The sequence below is a fragment of the Sarcophilus harrisii genome, chromosome 1 (genome assembly GCF_902635505.1).
Source record: "Sarcophilus harrisii chromosome 1, mSarHar1.11, whole genome shotgun sequence".
Lineage (NCBI taxonomy): Eukaryota > Metazoa > Chordata > Mammalia > Dasyuromorphia > Dasyuridae > Sarcophilus > Sarcophilus harrisii.
In genome coordinates this window covers 54,666,237-54,683,382 of record NC_045426.1, presented here as the reverse complement: position 1 = coordinate 54,683,382, position 17,146 = coordinate 54,666,237, and the positions used below count along the sequence as shown (strand labels likewise).

General features: G+C 38.8%; 1 protein-coding gene across 2 annotated transcripts in view; it reads left to right on the top strand.

The window, feature by feature from the left end:
* Nucleotides 1-1,051: 1,051 nt before the first annotated feature.
* Nucleotides 1,052-17,146, top strand: part of C1H3orf20 (chromosome 1 C3orf20 homolog) — a 94,405-nt gene continuing 78,310 nt past the window's right edge. The window contains exons 1-3 of one of the 2 annotated variants that reach the window (XM_031955768.1): nucleotides 1,052-1,283; nucleotides 12,274-12,313; nucleotides 15,413-15,886. In XM_031955768.1, coding sequence (XP_031811628.1) covers nucleotides 1,275-1,283; nucleotides 12,274-12,313; nucleotides 15,413-15,886 — 523 coding nt within the window. In that variant the 5' untranslated portion in view covers nucleotides 1,052-1,274. The remainder of the gene's footprint in view (nucleotides 1,284-12,273; nucleotides 12,314-15,412; nucleotides 15,887-17,146) is intronic. The other variant, XM_031955763.1, reaches the window with a different exon arrangement.

Here is a 17,146-nt window from a genome sequence, read left to right as displayed (position 1 = left end):
AATGGAATCCATGGGGAGAAGAGATGTCAGAAGCAAAAAGGTGAAGGAAAATGCTGGCGATTAAAAGAGATGAAAGAAAGGCTGCGGAGGAAGTACAAAATACGAGAGGCCACAATGCAGAGTGGACTAGTTTGTGAATGTGATTGAATGGGCTCGTCTGGCAAGAGAGAGGGAGGAGAGGGAATGGGAGAAGGAAAAAATAGAAGAGCAGCAAGGAACTGGGCCGATGCAAGGATGGGTGCCAGTAAAGCCCCTCAGGATGCTAAGGGCTTTCCCCACATGGAAGCTGCTCCAAGTTAACACCAGGATCTAGTGCGAAAGTCTCCCCAGAGCCATTTGCTCAGGAGCTACAAGCCCTTCCTCATCACATTTTCATAGGGAATCCAAAGACCACAAAATTCATTCCTAAAACCGTATTCTCAGTCACTTCTGTTCAGTTTTCTATAGTTTTCTTTGATGTCCAGCAGATGGCATTAGAGTTCTGAAATTACAATCTGCATATAAGAAGATTTATTTTTATATACTTCTGTGATCCGATTATGTACATTTCTATTAGTAATTGGGAAAATTAGCCTATCAATTTCTTTTATGTATAAATTGAACACTGAAGACATTTTTAAGGGCTCTGTTAATCTCTGGAGACATATAATTCAAATTTCTTCTACACTAAAACATGGCTAAAGCCATGTTTTTGCTGAGCTTAGCTGAAATATGTGTATATGTTGACCCAATATAAATACATATGTATGCATATATATTTATGTTTGTATACACATACATATATGTATATAGACACATATACATATAGACACATATATCCAGAAATCTGGAATGATTTGTTTTAACTTTTCTGTGAACTTAGCCTTCTCCAGATCTTTCTGTATTTTGATAAGATTTTGTTTGTTTTGGCTGAATCATTTTGTGGCTAAAATCTCCAGAGAAAGTTAAAATGTTCATATCCAAGATTCCTGCCAAGTCTATCCCAGCATCATTCTTTCCACAGATCCACAATCTTAGTGACAGGGGCATTCCCTCCATTGTACTAAACATATAGATGAATATATTTTTCTTCTTTAGCATGCAAAGTACTGCTTGCTATGAAGTTTTAACCTGATCTTCTTGTGACATACAGATAGAGTGGAATTTAGAATTTGGAACAGTAGCGTTTACTGGTCTTTACAGTTAAAACAAAAGAGAGTAGCCATATACATTTACTTTCCTTCAGAGTCTTGAACTGAAATGATATTTTTATCGAGTTATGTGAAATATTTTAGATGGCCAAGGTAAGTCATAATAATTAATACTAATTTCCCAAGACTTGAGACTATTAACAATAGAAGGTATTATTCATCAATGAAATTCATCATTTTGCCCTGTCTTTAGCTGAGACATTTTGTTTGTATAGTTTATTGAAATTTGTCAAGGTTTCTTAGGGAGGGAAATAATACAGCAGAACAAGACAATCAACTGGGAAGACTGGAACATGGAAATAAATGAAATGTTATTGAAAACCTATGTAATCACAGGCTTAATATTGATTCTGTATTTTAATAAAGCTAGGGTTGCATTAGGATATCTAGCAATCTATATCTGGTGACATTACCTACCAGACCTTTCAGAAATTGTCCAGAAATGTTGTTTCTGATCATCTGCTCATATTTGAACAGATATTTAACTGAAAATTCACTCACAGTTAAAACAGAAAGTAGCTGTTTATTAGGGAGACATGGATGCTGGAAACCAAGAATGAATGGAAGGTAGTTTTGTAAACATTGGTTAGCAAACCCAGAATTGATCTCTAAAATGGTTTCATATGAAGAGTTCTGGTACTCAGTTTCTTCCTGAATTATTTCTCTTCTTGCAGTCTGTCTGCCCTGATCTTTAATATCTCATACTTTCTGGATAGAGCTTTGGTCGTTATGTCTCAGTTTCTTGGGATCTGAGTTCTACCAGGGGGACTCTCGAGCTCAGGGATAGCCGTTTTATAGTATATTTTGTAGACTCTTTTAGATTGTAAGTTTTCCAAGACTCTTGTTTTTCATATCTTCCTTGGCACCTGGAACACTGCCCTCACACAGTAAGTCCACATTTTTCTAATACCTGAGGGGTTACCAAGGACTTCCTTCACAGCTGACATTTAGGTAGGACAAATATCTCCATTTTGTAGTAGGTGCTTAATAAATGGGGAGCTGAGGACCTTTAGGTAGAAGTAAAAGGCAGTGTCCAGTCTTGTAATGATCAAGGAAGCAGAGAGAGCTCTGAATAAAATTGGTGAGGAGGTGAGAGGCTTGATCATTGTCCAATTTGAAGGGTTCTCAGATACAAGAGAGATTAAACTTTTTTTGCTTTGGCCCCAGGGAAGCAGCTCAGGGAGTCCATGGGTAGGTGTTTTAAGGAGGCAGATTAGTTGTATCTTGCTAATAATGTTGAATTCTTTTAATCACGTCCAATTCTATATGACCCCCTATTTTGGGTTTTCTTGGCAAAGGTACTGTAATGCTTCATCATTTCCTTCTCCAGCTTATTTAACAGATAATGAAACCGAGGTAGAAAGAGTTAAGTGATTTGCCTAGGGTCACCCAGCTGGTACATGTCTGAGGTCACATTTGAACTCAAGTCCTCCTGACTTCAGGGCTGGTGCTCTATCCACTGCACCACCTAGCTGCCCCAGTCACTTCCAGTTGTTGACAGTCTGATTCTTGGATGGAGTATGTTCTGAGGGAAGTATGGAATAATTCTAACCAAGGGAATCTGAGGGAATATATTTTAGTATTGAGGGGGAGGGAGTAGGAAAGAAAAGGGACCTATGTTTCAGGAACAGAGAGTAACTGAAGTTGGATAGATCAGGCTATGTAGCTGAGAAAAATAAAAATGGTGGAAAATAAAATTAACGAATTGGGTAAGCATTTGAGTGACATGCTAAAGATTTTTTTTTTAATTTTGGTAAATAATAGGGAGCTCCTGGAGGATTTTTGAGCAGAAGGATAATTCTCATTTTTCCTCTCTCTCTCTATCTTTCTGAGTATCTCTATATATCTGTGTTTTTCTGTCTTTCTGCCCTTGTCACTCTCTTCTCTGTCTTTGTCCCTCCATCTCTCCTTTTTCATCTTTCTCTTCTGCCTCTCTCCCTTTTTCATCCCCCAAAGTTTGCACTGATCCTCAGCTGTGCAGTAACCTTGCCTTTTTGTTATTCATTTGCTAAAGAAATACTTAACTGCCTGAGACAAATTTACTTAGGGGCCACTAGAGGGGAAGAATCTAAACCCCTACTTTTGTGCCTTGGATCCCACGCCCTCTTCTCTCTAAGAAGTTGCCTCCTACTGAGTCCTTCCCTTTTTTTCTCTCATCCTCAGTTTCTCCTTTTCACTGACTTCTGTCTCATAGATTAAAAGCTTGTTCAGGTCTTCTCATTCCAAAGTTTTCACTTTGACTCTGTCATGTCCTTAAGCTACATCAGTTTTCCCTTTTTCAGCAAATTATCCTGAAAGACTTCTCTCCACTTCTTCATTTATCACTCTTTTCTCAGTCCCTTGCAATCTGGAGTCTTGACTCTCTTATTCTCCTGAAACTGTTCTCCTAAAGATTATAGCCATCTTAACTGTAATTAATGATCTCTTTCAGTCCTCATCCTTCTTGTTCTGCTATTTACATAGCTCTTAAGGAGCTATATAACAAAGTGTTTTACAAATACCTCATTTTATTCTCAAAATAACCCTGGGAGATAGTGCTACCATCATCTCCATTTTACAGAGGAGGAAACAGGCAGATAGAGTTAACTGACTTGTCCAGGGTCATACAACAAGGAAGTATCTGAAGCTGGATTTGAAATCAGGTTTCCTGAATTCCAGTCTTCTGGGCATCTTCAGCTGGACATATCTCAAACCCAAAATATCCCAAACAACTCAAAGCCCATCCGTCCTCCAGACTTCCCTATTTCCATCAATTCTACTGCCATTCTTTCAGTCACCCAGGCTCACTACCTTGGAATCCTTCATTTTCCTTTATCCTTTTAACCTCCATGTTCAATCAGAAAATTGATAGGATCATTGATTTAAATGTGGGAGACACCTTCAGTGCCATGTAGTTCAACCTTATGTTACAGTTGAGGAATTTAAGGTCACAAGTCTATAAAATGAACTAGAAAAGGAAATCACAAACTACTCCAGTATCAGAATCCTAAAGGAAATCATGAAGAGTTGGACACAACAGAAAAATGACTGGACAATAATAATCCCATTCACAGAGCTCTACAGTGCCATTAAAGCCTTATGATCTCTTGTAAGGAATATTGTGATAGCTTACTGATCAATATTCCTTTCTCTGGTGTCTCCACATTTATAATCCATCCTAAATGTAGATTGCATACATTTGTTACCTAATTTCAACAGAATCCTAAATGCAAAAAAGATAATCGTTTTATTCTTCCCTAATTGGTTTTCTTTCCCAATCTGTCTAGTGTGTATTCCAGACCGAGCCTCCAATACTGTCCCTTCCTCTTCTACACTCAGCTAAGGATCCCTCTTTATATTTTACAGAGAAAACCATACCTTTCTCTCCATTCCTCACAGTCTCTTGATTACATTTTCCATTCTGTCCTTTACTCCAGCCTTTAATGAGTAGGTAACCCTTCTCATTGGTAAGCCAACCTCTCTATGTGTACCTTCCCATCTCTAACAGATTGCTCCCGTGTTCCTCTCCCCTTTTCGATCTTTAATTTCCATTCCCCACAATTATACTCAAATTTTCCCAATTTTGCTCAAGTCTCGTCATCCTGAACAAAGCAAAAAAACAACAAAAACCCTTACCAGACTCTCCCTACTCAGTTTTAATTTCCGATATCCATTATTGTCTTTCTCAGCCAAACTTTTAGGAAAAAAAATGTTTACACCTTACCTCTGTTTCCTTTCCCCATAGTCACTTTTCCACCCTCTGCAATCCACCTTTTAATCTCATCACTGACAGAAAGAAAACATGCTCTCCAAAGTTATCCATGATTTCCTGATTTCTAAATCAAATAGCTTTGTCTCCATTTTCATACTTCTTGCCTTCCCTAGAACATTTGGGACTATTACTGGATCCTTTTGCACCTCTGGATCACTCATTGTTGATAGTCCTTTTTCCTATCCAACCACCCCATAACCCTTTTTTTCTGAATCATCATCTGGCTAATGCCCAATAAGTATGGCTATTGCCCATGGTTCTCTCTTGAATGTTTTTTTTTTTTAACCTCTCTACACTTTCAGTGAGTTTATTAGCTCCCACACATTTAATTTTCATCTCTATGTAGATAATGTCTAACTCTTATCTTGCCCTGGTCTCCAATCCAAAATCACCAGCTGCCTATTGTGCCCATTCAACTTAGATGTGCCATAGGTACCTCAGATTCTATATGTCTAAAGCAGAATGCATTGTTTTTCCTATTCTTAGAACTTTGCCTTTTTCTGTCTAAAGTATCACCAACTTTCCAGTCACCCATATTTTCAAAATGCCATCATCTACATTTCATCCTACAAGCGGTCTGTCGTATCAATAATGCACTTATTCCTCATCTCTTTCTCCTATAATAAATCTTGGGGGGGGGGTTGCTTGTTTGTTTGGGGTTTTTTTGTTTTGTTTGTTTGGGTTTTTTTTTTTTTTTTGATCATTTGTGTTTAACTCTTTGTGACTCCATTTAGGGTTTTCTTGACAAAGTTACAGAAGTAGTTTGCCATTTCCTTCTCTAGGTCGTTGTGTACAAATAAGGAAACTGAGGCAAACAGGTGATGTGATTTGCCCAAGTTCACACTGTTAGTAAGTGTATGAGGCCAAATTTGAATTCATGAAGATGAGTCTCTTCCTGTTGCTCTACTTAGCTCCCCTCATGATTGATCCATAAGCTTCCTTTATTGCAAAGTTCATTTGCTATTTACTATACAGGGATTTCTCTGATTTCCAATACCTCCTAAGGTACTAGAATTTTCTCTTGAAATTTATTTGTATTGTTAATAATAAGAACAATAATATTTACTAGTGCTTTAAGATTATTATAAAGTACATTAGAGAGATTATCTCATTTGAACATTTTAAATATTTTTAGAAGCTTTATATTGACATGGGTATATTATATCCCTCATTGGAATATAAGCTCCCGGAGGGCAGGAATTATTTCTTCTTGTGTTTCGGTTCCTAGTGTTGGGCATAGTTTCTTATTTAGACATTAGTGAAAAGGACTTTGAAGGTGGAAGAAAGCGCATGAGTAAAGTCAGGAAGAAGAAGCTTAGGGGCCATAATGTCTCTGGAAGGGATAATGAGTAGGTGAGTCTCATTGGTCAGAGAGAAGTGAGTTTTAGAGAGCAGTGGAAGACAAATGTCAGTAGGTAGGCTCGGACCAGATTATAAATGGCCTTAAATAACAACCTGAGTCTGAACTTGATCCAGTAGAGCAAAGCTTCCTAAATTGTGGGTTGTGATCCCACATGGGGTCATGTCACTGAATGTGGGGGGGGTCATGAAATTACGATTTGTTATCAGTAAATGTTTGATTTGTATACCTATTTTATACGCCTGGATATATATCCAGGGTTGTGTAAAAATGTCTTGGGCAAAAAAATGAGTCACAAGTGGGAAAAGTTTCAGAAGCCCTGCCATAGAGAATAGGGAACCAATGATGGTAAATGAATCTAAATCTTTACAGTTTGTCCAACAATTTCCAAAGCCCTTTCTTTATTTTCTCACCTTTCACCTTGATTCCCTCCAGTTATACCCTTTCTCACTGGATATTAGCCTTTTCCTTCTTTTCAAGCTACTCAGTCCTGGGAAAAAGAGGGACTGTATCACCGAGGTCAGATTCCTCTGGCTGGTTGCCCAGATATCAGAGTCTCTGAATATCCCCTTTTTCCTACAAACCTACCCATCCTACAATAAGAAGCCATTGTCCAGGCCCCCAGGCATTGAGGGCAAGAGGTCAGCATACATAGTAGAACCCACAGATCTGAGAAGCTACATCACCCGAGGGGTAGCACCATGTTGACAGAATTTGATCTGAAATTCTTATTTATTTGGGAATGGATGGGAAGCACTTTGCCCCAATTGGATGTGTGAGAAACTTAAAAGATACAGAGAACTGCTGAATAAGGAATCAGAAAACCTGGGTTCTAACCCCAACTCTTTCAATTGTTATTCCTGAGTAAATAATTTAGTCTCTCTCCCTGAGCCTCAGTTTGCTCATCTGTAAGATGGGGATAGATTTTAAAACAGTTGGCTCTGCAACAAGGCAAGTTACAAGTGAAATAGCATAACTGAAAAGGCTTTGCAATTTTAAAATGTTAAATATAAGGCAGTGCTAATTAACCTCTAAGATCCCTTTTAGTTCTAACATTATATGACTCTGTTATTATTATTATAACAATTTTAAACTTGAAATGGTTCCAGAACAGTTCATGATGACTCAAGGTTTGGAAAAGGAATTAGGATTATAGGTCCTAGACAAAAGGTTGTATCTTTCCACATGAGAGCTTTTCATATACTTGATGAATGATTTTTGCTAACCAAATTTACCATTTCCTTCAGTGATCTAAAAGAATAATTCTGAGGAGTCAGTAGTTTTTACCTGACTAGCAAATAGGACCATAATACAAAAAATGCTTCAGAACCCCTGGATTAGATGCCTGCTAAGGTTCTTTCCCATCTAAAGTTCCATGGTTCTAATAAGGGAAGGCTTTCTGCCAGGAATGAGATTTGAACTTAACTTTCAAGGATAAGAAAGAGAAAGAAGATTCTGTAGTAGGTGAGAAATGGCATGAGTAAAGACACTCCTTTAAGACATAGGTAAGAGATCAGCCCAGAGACTCAGCTTGTGGTATTTGGGAAGGAAGGGGAGCCAACAGTAAGAAATAAAGATTATTAACAGATTTTGGAGGACCTTAGAAGCCAAGCTGAGAAATTTGGGTATAATACAGTATTTTTAAAAAGGGAGAGAGGGAGAGTCATAAATTTGATTTCCTGTGAGTGGTAGTAGGGGATAGAAAAAAGGATAAATAGGGAAATTAAATGTTGAGGATAGAAAAGTCAATTGATTGACTTTGAATGGTTCAGCCAAAATGATCTTCTTTCAAACTGGTTTCTATTCTTTTATGAGACAAAGCTTAGCCTAAATATTAGCACTTCTATGAGGGTCATTTTTTTTGAAGAAAAATACTTTATTAGTATGCCAATGAATGCATGAAGAATTCTGTAGATGCATGACTTGTTATTTAGGTGTATGTTATTGAAAGCAATGAACACATCTTCATATCTGAAAAAATTATTAAGTCCCCTCTAAGGGTCATTTTTAATCTCAATAAATGGTCTGAATTCGATATTCTCTAAGTTCTCATTCTGTTCTAACATTCTTTTCCTTCTTTCATTGTCTAGGCACTGTACTAGACTCTGAGGGTACACAGACAAAAAACTTAGCAATTTGCTGGGGAGGGAGTAAGATACCATGATCACACATAATTTAGTACAAAATAAATAAGATTGTGTTTCTACAAAGACTTGTTCTGATATCATGAGTCCAAGAATAAACCTGTTAAAAATAAAATTCTGAGGGATTCAGTCAAGGACTGAATCATTTAGTCATCTTTTCCCCCAGCCAGCCATCATTGTCTGAACTTTCATCAAGCTCTGTTCAATGGCGTATTAGTTCCAGCTTAAAGTTGACTTGGTAATTAAGGAAGTTTTCTTTGATTGCTTTTTCTAATTAATCCAAATGAGCGTTCTCCCTTCTGCACTGAGATGCTCGTTGGCATTTGCAGCACAGGCATTACCAGCCAATGAAGGGGAACCACAGAGGCTCATTTTGAAAAGTGGAAAATATACTCGTTCCCGTTAAAGCCTCATAGAGAGCATGAGATTTGACCTTCCTTTCTTCTGTGTTGCATAAATAGGAAGAGCATGAGAGTCCAGAAAGCTGTGTAACTAATCTCACTTGGTCATATAATCCCTCTTTCAATCTTGATTTCCTCATTTGTAAAAGGAAAGGTTTCATTTCCAGTGTTAGATAAATACTTATTTTCCCTTTTTCAGTGCAGATTAGCACTAGTTTCTTCAACTTCTGGTCTTTTTATTTTAATTTTTCTAATTATATGTAAAAATAATTTTAACATCAATTTTTTTTTAAATTTTAAGTTCCAAATTCTCTCCTTCTTTCTCCTCCTCTGCTCCTTCCTTAAGAAGCCAAGCATTTGATATAAATTATACATGAGCAGTTGTGCAAAACATAATTTCCATATTGATCATGTTGTGAATGAAAACACAGAAAAATGTACGCATTCATCAGCATCCAGAGTCCATCAGTTCTTTTTCTGGAAATTGATAACATTTTTCATCTTTGGAATTGTCTTGAATCACTGAATTGCTGAAAATAGCCAGTTCACAGTTGATCATCATACAATATTATTGTTAATGTATACAATGTTCTAATTCTGCTTACTTGATTTTGCATCAATTCATGTAAATCTTTCTAGGTTTTTCTGAAAGCATCCTGCTTGTCATTTCTTATAGTGCAACAATTATATATCACAGACGTGTTCAGCCTCTTGAAATTCGCAGGTCCCTTCTAGGCTAGGCTCAGCTGACACTTCTTTTCCTGACCCTCTAGGCATTAGTAACTACTTTGTATTTATTGTGTATAGAGTTTGTATTTATTTTTATGTACACATTGTTCTGCCCCCTCCCTCCTGTCCCTTTTTCTCCCCCATGAAGGAAAAACTTATTTGAAGGATAAACTCATTGTTTAGCATTTGTGGGCAGTGGTCGAAGATGGTGCTTGATTGGGGAGTAAAGTTAGTTACATCCTCTTGGCTGGCTCCCATCCTTGGGGGAAGTGGGGTACTCATCTTTTCCAATTCTTCCTTTCAAGTATGACTTTCTCTCTAGCCAACTAGACAAAAAGCTAGGTAGTATAGTGGATAAAGGCCCAATTCTGTAATTAGGAAGTCGTGAGTTCAAATCTGGCCTTAGACACTTACTAGCTGTGTGACCCTGGGCAAATCATTTAACTGTTTGCTCCAGTTTCCTCATCTGTAAAATGAGCTGGAGAAGTAAATGACAAACCACTGCAGTATTCACCCCCACCAAAAAAAAACACTTAAATGGGGTCACAAAGCATCATCCATGACTTAACAACAAATAGATAATATTCTTAGTTCTACCAGTTTGTGGGGATGTTTTGTTTAAATGTGGAACAATTAGAAATAGTAGGTTTTTTAAGGGAACTGCCTCAGAAAAGGTAATTTAAACTCACTTGGAAATTTGCTGTGTCCTGCTCCCCATTCCTACCCTCTATAAACTTCCATGGCTAACTTCTTTGCTCAGGGAATCTGAGTCCATGTATTTCTTGCTTTTGCAAGACTATCATGTATATTAATATAATATATAAACCAATGAAATATCTTGCTCATTTGGAGCTTGGCAACGTCTGGTCTTAAGATCAGAGACATTGAGAGACATCAAGTCTGTATCAGTGGCACTTACTATGTTGTCACAAGCAGCCCTAGTTTGCATAGTGGACATTTGCAAATATTTGTTGATTTACTGACTAAATAAGCAAAAAAAAAAACTTCATTTACCAAGGGTGGTTTCCTTCAGAGCTTCTTAAACATTGAGTAGCTCTGCATATCCCTGGAAAGTATACTGCCAAGGTAAATGAACTTCTCCAGAGCATTCAAAATTTCTCCATTTACAGTGATCAATGGGTTTTTGCATGAATGATGTGATGGAGAACTTCTCTTTTCTAATAATTAATACTCTATTTTGCACTCTATTGTGCATTGGGTGCACAGTCATTTGTGAACAAAAGTCATGTACCAACTCACCTTTTACTTTAGTCTTGGCTTGTATTCTTTTCAATTTAAATAATTTATCATCAGTGTAGAAGATGCTGAATCCATCTTCACTGAAAACATCCGACAACATTGCTAAAAATATCTTGCCAAAAAAAACCACGGGAGCAGGCACTCAGCCCTGCTTCACTCCATTGGTTCCTGGGAAAGCACAGGAGCACCATTCATTTTACAGAACATGTACAAGCAGGCTATCATGGAACCGGCATATATGAACTTCTCAGGGCATCCACAAAGGCCTTGGTCAGATCAGCAAATGTGCACAGATCTTTGTTCTGCTCCTGGTACTTCCCCGGAGTTGGTAGGCAATCAACACTGTCGACCACTCCTCAGTCTTCTGAAGCTACATTGGCTCTCGGGTAGATGACTGTCCTCTAGAGTAAAGGATCCGTCTGTTAAGGAGGATTCCAAAAAGAAAGTTGCTGGCCGTGACCAAGAGATTTTGCCCTCAGTGAGTGTCAAAGAACAGCCTATTTCCTTTTCCTTTAGAGATGGATGCTGGAAACATCTTTGAACTCCTGAGGGATAACCTCTTTTTGCCCTGTAACCTGGAAGATTAGTGAGCTTTGAATCTGGAATAGAATGGATCCCAGGCAGGGTTGGTCATGGTGGAAGCATATTCACTGATGATGGGGACATGGCATTTTCCTGCAAGTGGCAAGCACCAAAAAGTCTATTGTTTGCTTCTTTTGGTAAGTTTGCTGACTTGCTGACTAGCTTAGATTTAATTGTGAAACCTACGCCAGCTTCATGGCGCTTCTCGTCATATTTATCACCCCAGAAAAATGTGTATCCAGCTCTAACTTCAGTAAACTGGCCTTCATCTGCCAGCCTTGTTTCATTCAATTAGGGCTTCTATTTGGGTCTGATAACTGTTGAGTTTTCTCATAAATAAGAGTTGTTTATCTTTCATATCAACTGGGGTTATCTGTGTTTTTCATAAGCATAAATATATTCCATGTACCAATAGTGAGTGAAATCAAATTTACAAAAGTCTTTGTACATCTTTTTGTGTTCCAACTGTAGGTAAGAATCCCCTCCTACTGCAGTAAACAGATCAGAGTTAGGTTGTGTAAGCAGACAATTTTTAGGGTACCTTGTTTAGCCCTTTCCTCACACCAGAAAGTGGGCAGTGTGGTCCTTTAAAAAGTCCAGACACCTGGAGTCGGGGCTGCCAAATCCTGCTGCTGCTTCAGTCCTGTGAGAAGATGACCCTATACCCTGGGCCCTCTGGGTGCAGGGTTGTGGCTATAGCTTCCAATGCATCCACATCCGCTGCTTTTTCATTTTCTGTCACCACAGGTAGGTAAAAACAGTCAAATGAGATGGGTGATACCTTTTGACTTGAGCATAAATAGAATTTAAATGAGCCAGAGTTGCATGAAGTTAAGAGCTTCACTCTTCCTTCCAGGCACTGGAATCCATTGGCAGGATAAAAGGCAAGAAAAGGGGTGAGTGACCTTGACACTTTGATGTCTAACTAAACTCCTGAGTGCTCCACAAAATGTGTCCCATGGAAGCAAACTGTCCACATCCATCAGTTCCGAAGGGGAAGTCTTCACATTCTTAGGGTAGATGCTCTACTAACTCACTGACAGTTACTGACGGAACCCTCAGCCTGGTTGAGCTCATCTGCCAAAGTGGCCTTTGCTGCGATGTGGCCACGGAGCGAGTCAAAGCTTCTTCGTGGCACTGGTGAAAGCTGGTCGATAGCAGACACCAAAGGTGGAAAGCAGTTCTCATCTCAGAGTTATTAGTCTTCTTGAACCCCCTGCAAACCCCAAAAGAAAGGGAGGGAAGGAAAGAAGGGAGGGGGGGAAGGAAGGAGGGAAGAAAGGAAGAAGGAGAAAAACTAAAAATCTTTGAGGTTTTTTGTTTTTGTTTGTTTAATCACCTCTCAAGTCCTGATAGTTTAGGATTTTTTGACATTCACCCTGTCTCTTTTATCCTTCTACAACTACACTTCCATGTTCAGGACAGTAAAATGAGAATGATTGCTCAGAATCCAAACAAATCCAGTTGTTTTCTTGCTAAGGCAGGAAACTGATGCTGTTGATGAACTATGAGCATTTGGAGACATATAGGATCATCAATTTGGGGGTGATCTAGTTCAATCCCCAATAATGTGATTGAAACAAATGAATCCCAGAGAAGCAAAATAATTTCTTGGGTTCTTAAGTGGCAATATTAAGGTCTGAGCCCAGGTTCTTTGATTTCAAATCAAATTAAGATTTTATTAAACACCTATTATTTACTATATATTACCAGAGGAAAAAAATCTGTCCTTCTAAGAAGTTAAATTTTCCAGGGCATTGGGGGTGTGTGGTAGGGATGTATATGTATGCACCTAGGTTAATACAAGGTTATTTGAGAAAGTGTGTTTGCAGCAGCAATGGGGCAACAGCAGGCCTCTCTTAGGAGGTGGCATTTGAGATAAACCTTAAAAGAAGGTAAAAATTCTAAGACATGGTGGGAAGGAGAGAATGTGTTACAGCATAGGAAACAAACTATAAAAAAGGATCGATGTAGGAGACTGAAAGTTAATTTTGGGAAAGAGCAAGTAGGCATTTTGATTTGGATGATTCTAATCTGGAAAGATAAGGTAGAAGAAAATTATGAAAGCTTTCATTCCAAGCAGATGAACTTGTATTTTTTTCATGGAGGCAATAGGGATTTATTGAAAATTCTTGAGCCACAAAATGGTGTGTTGAGACCTGAGTTTTAGAAATATTATTTCAGCACTTATGTGGAAGATGAACAGGAGAGAAGAGATAGTAGAATTAGGAGCCTATAGCAATTTACCAGAGAGATAGACTCATAATCCTTTTTTATGTCATGGATCCTTTTGGCAGTCTGGTGAAGGCTGTGAATCCCTTCTCAGAATAATGTGCTAATTATAATTGAAGGGAATAGTATGTTCCAGTTAGTGGTTAGTGAAAATAAAAATGTATTTCTTTTTCCCCATCCAAGTTCAGAGACTATGAAATCTATCTATGAACTTCTTTTTTGGAAGGTGGGGAGATAAGCTATCACAGATAAGAACCCTTAAATTAGTGAAATAGGATGATGGGATCATAGATCTAGAGTTTAAAAAGGCCTTAGAAGTCTTTGGGTCCAGCAGCCCTTTCTTTTTACAAATGAGAAAGCTGAGCCACAGAGATACTTACTTAGGATCACACAGTTAGTGAGTGTCTGAGGCAGGATCTGAGCCCAGTTCTTCCTGAATCCAATCCAGTGCTGCATCTACTATGCCATGCTGTCATGTAAGTAGAAAATGGGGACAGATGTGAGCAGTGTTGTGAAGGTGAAATCAAGATTTGGCCACCAATGGAGATGAGAGAGTGAGCAAGGAGGTTGCCAGGCCAATTGAGAACCTGGGTGACCAAGGGATGTTAATGCTTCAACAGAAGCAGGAAAGCTTGCAGGAGGGGCAGGTTAATGAAGGAAATTAAAAATGGAAATGATGAGTCCATGCTTCCTCCACTAAGACTTTAGACAATAGCCTGTGACATCCAAAAAAGAGATTTCTGGTTGCCCAGAAAATTAAATTAACCAAAATTCCTATTTTCTCGTAAGCATCCCAGCCAGTTGGGCTTTTAATTAATTGACTATACGGTAGTTAAGGACGTGGGTCAAAGTCCTGTAATCTGCAAGGAGAAGTGGGGCACAATAGATAAGGGCTACATGTAGAATCAGGAAGACCAGCTTTAGAATCCTGATGTACACACCTACTAGTTCTAGTTCAATGATGCTAAAGACATCTCCCTGACTTTCGATTTTCCATCTGTGTTGTTGTTCAATTTTAGTCACGTCTGACTTTTCATGACTTCATTTGGGCTTTTCTTGACAAAGACACTGCAGTGGTTTGCCTTTTTTTCCCTAGCTCATTTTACAGATGAGGAAACTGAGGCAAACAAGGTTAAGTGACATACCCAGGGTCACACAGTATCTGAGGACAGATTTGACTCGATCCACTTTACCACTATGGATAATAATAGCATCCAGCTTTATAAAGTTGGTGTGAGAATCAAATGAGATAATGTACTTGAAGTGCTTTGCAAATCTTACACCATATAAGTGCTAGCCATTCTGATAATAATTAGATTGTTAGATTATTATTTTTAGGTTAATGATATTAAGATTAAGTTGAGTGACATTTTAGTGAGGTGGCTAGAGAGGTAATCTCAGATTCTGAAAAAGCCTTGCCTCTGACACCAGGAAGCTCATTTAATCTTTATGTCTCAGTTTGTTTATCTGTAAAGTTGGAATAATAATAGCACCTACTTCCCAGGGCTGTTATGAGAATAGAATACTTGTAAAGCACTCTATAAATCTTAAAGCACTATAAAAAAAGCTAGTTATTACTTCAGATACTGGATTGTTAAGTCTAGAACTGGGCTTCTAGTTCACACAACCCTATTTTCCAGATGAGGAAACTGAGACTAAGGGAAATTGAACATGTTCAAAATCATGAAGATAGCAGGATTTGAACCTAAGACTTCTGAATTCAGTCAGAGTTTTTTCCACCACTTCATTGTTTTCTTTTCCAGGTGTTTCCAGCAAATCAGAAAGCATCTTTAGGCAGGATGTACCTTCTGACACCATGAGCAACTTTGCCAAAAGTAACACTGAATTGTACCATCAATATAAGGCTCTGGCTCCCAAGCTGCTAGAGGAGATCTCAAGGCTGTTGGTCACCTTCAGAAGCCTGGGCATTGTCATGCCCAGAGGCATTAAAAACATTTTTGAGTTCACATGGGAGGAGCTCATCATGGAACCCCCCAGCACATCAGTCTCCAGGATTTCTGGCCTGGACATCTTTTTTGGACAGTCTTCTTCCATGGATTTGTCCTTTTCTTCTAGCTCCAAGAAGCCCACAGTCAAGAACTCCACCCCTTCCCCAGCCACCCTTCAACCCATGCCCAATAGCCAGCAGATACTCCAAAAATTCCAAAAAACATCGATCCAGTTACTGTCAGAACTCCTCTCCCTTAGATTGAAGATGTTGTTAGAATCCTCAGCAGGTGAGCCTGGCTTTGGGGGAGACACTCCCAGTCCCCCCAGACTGAATAATAATAGGTAAGGTTTAGGCTCTCTAGTCCAAACCATTCATTTTGTAGATGAAAAAAATGGAGTTTTCAGATAAGTAACTTCCTAGACCACATAGCACTCTCCTACTCTAACGACTACACCATTCTCCCTCTCCCCTGGAAGAATCTGGGCTCTCATTTCTCTACTCAAAAGGCAGAACAGCTGGGCTCGGGTCCCACTGCTGACAAATTACCTGTCTCCCCCAGGACAAATCATTTCACTTTTCTAAGGGAGACTTTGCTCAGCTATAAAATAAATTTGATTCTTCTTTGGGGAGGGGGAAGGGTCTTTCCTTCTCCACTTTGGAGAAGTCTCTGTCTTCCTACCCTCCCTTTTATTTCTTTTTCTTCTTCCCTTCCTCAGCATCCCAAGGTACTCCTCAAGACGAAGATAACCAATTAGGGAGTAGGCAAATATAGTCCAGATTTAGGAGGAGGAAGAAGACAGGACCACTTCCTTTTTACTTCACCATAAGCCCAGACTTCTTTTCCCTTTTCCCTGGCCTATACCTGGGAGAGTGAGTGGGGAAGGGGGTTTGGGGATATATAGGTCCAGCCACACAGGAGACTGGCTAAATTAAGAGTCATGATTGAGTGGCTGCCTCCATGATTTCCCCTCTGCCAGTGCCTCTCCCTTGCTATTTATCTTTTTTAAAAAAAATTTATTCAATCAACTAACCATCGAGCATTTATTAAGTGCCTACTATATGGCAGATACTATGTTAGGCATTAGGAAGACAAAGACAGATATGAAACTTCCCCTGTGCTCCTAATGATGTATTTTCTTTTTGTAGCCCTTGTTTCTGGGAATACCTTCCCCACTCTACCTTCTCCACTCCTACTACTAAACATTTCCTCATAACAATGAAAAACACTTCTAGATGGTGCAATGGATAGAGCACTGTACCTAATCCAAGAGGAACTGAGCTCAAATGCAGCCTCGGATGTTTAACATTTCCTAGCTTGTGACCCTGCGCTTAACACCAATTGCTTTGCAAAAGGAAAAAAAAAATTAAGGAAAAGAAAGAAAATATGCTTTGGTAAAAAATACGTGCATTTTATTATCTGTTTGTGGAATGTTTAATATAAAGGATGACACAGTGAACAAGCCAGAGTTTTACCATATTATAGGGAGATAAGTCAGAGACACAAAATAGTGGACACCCTATGCGAGTGCTGGCTGCTCTTTTCTAA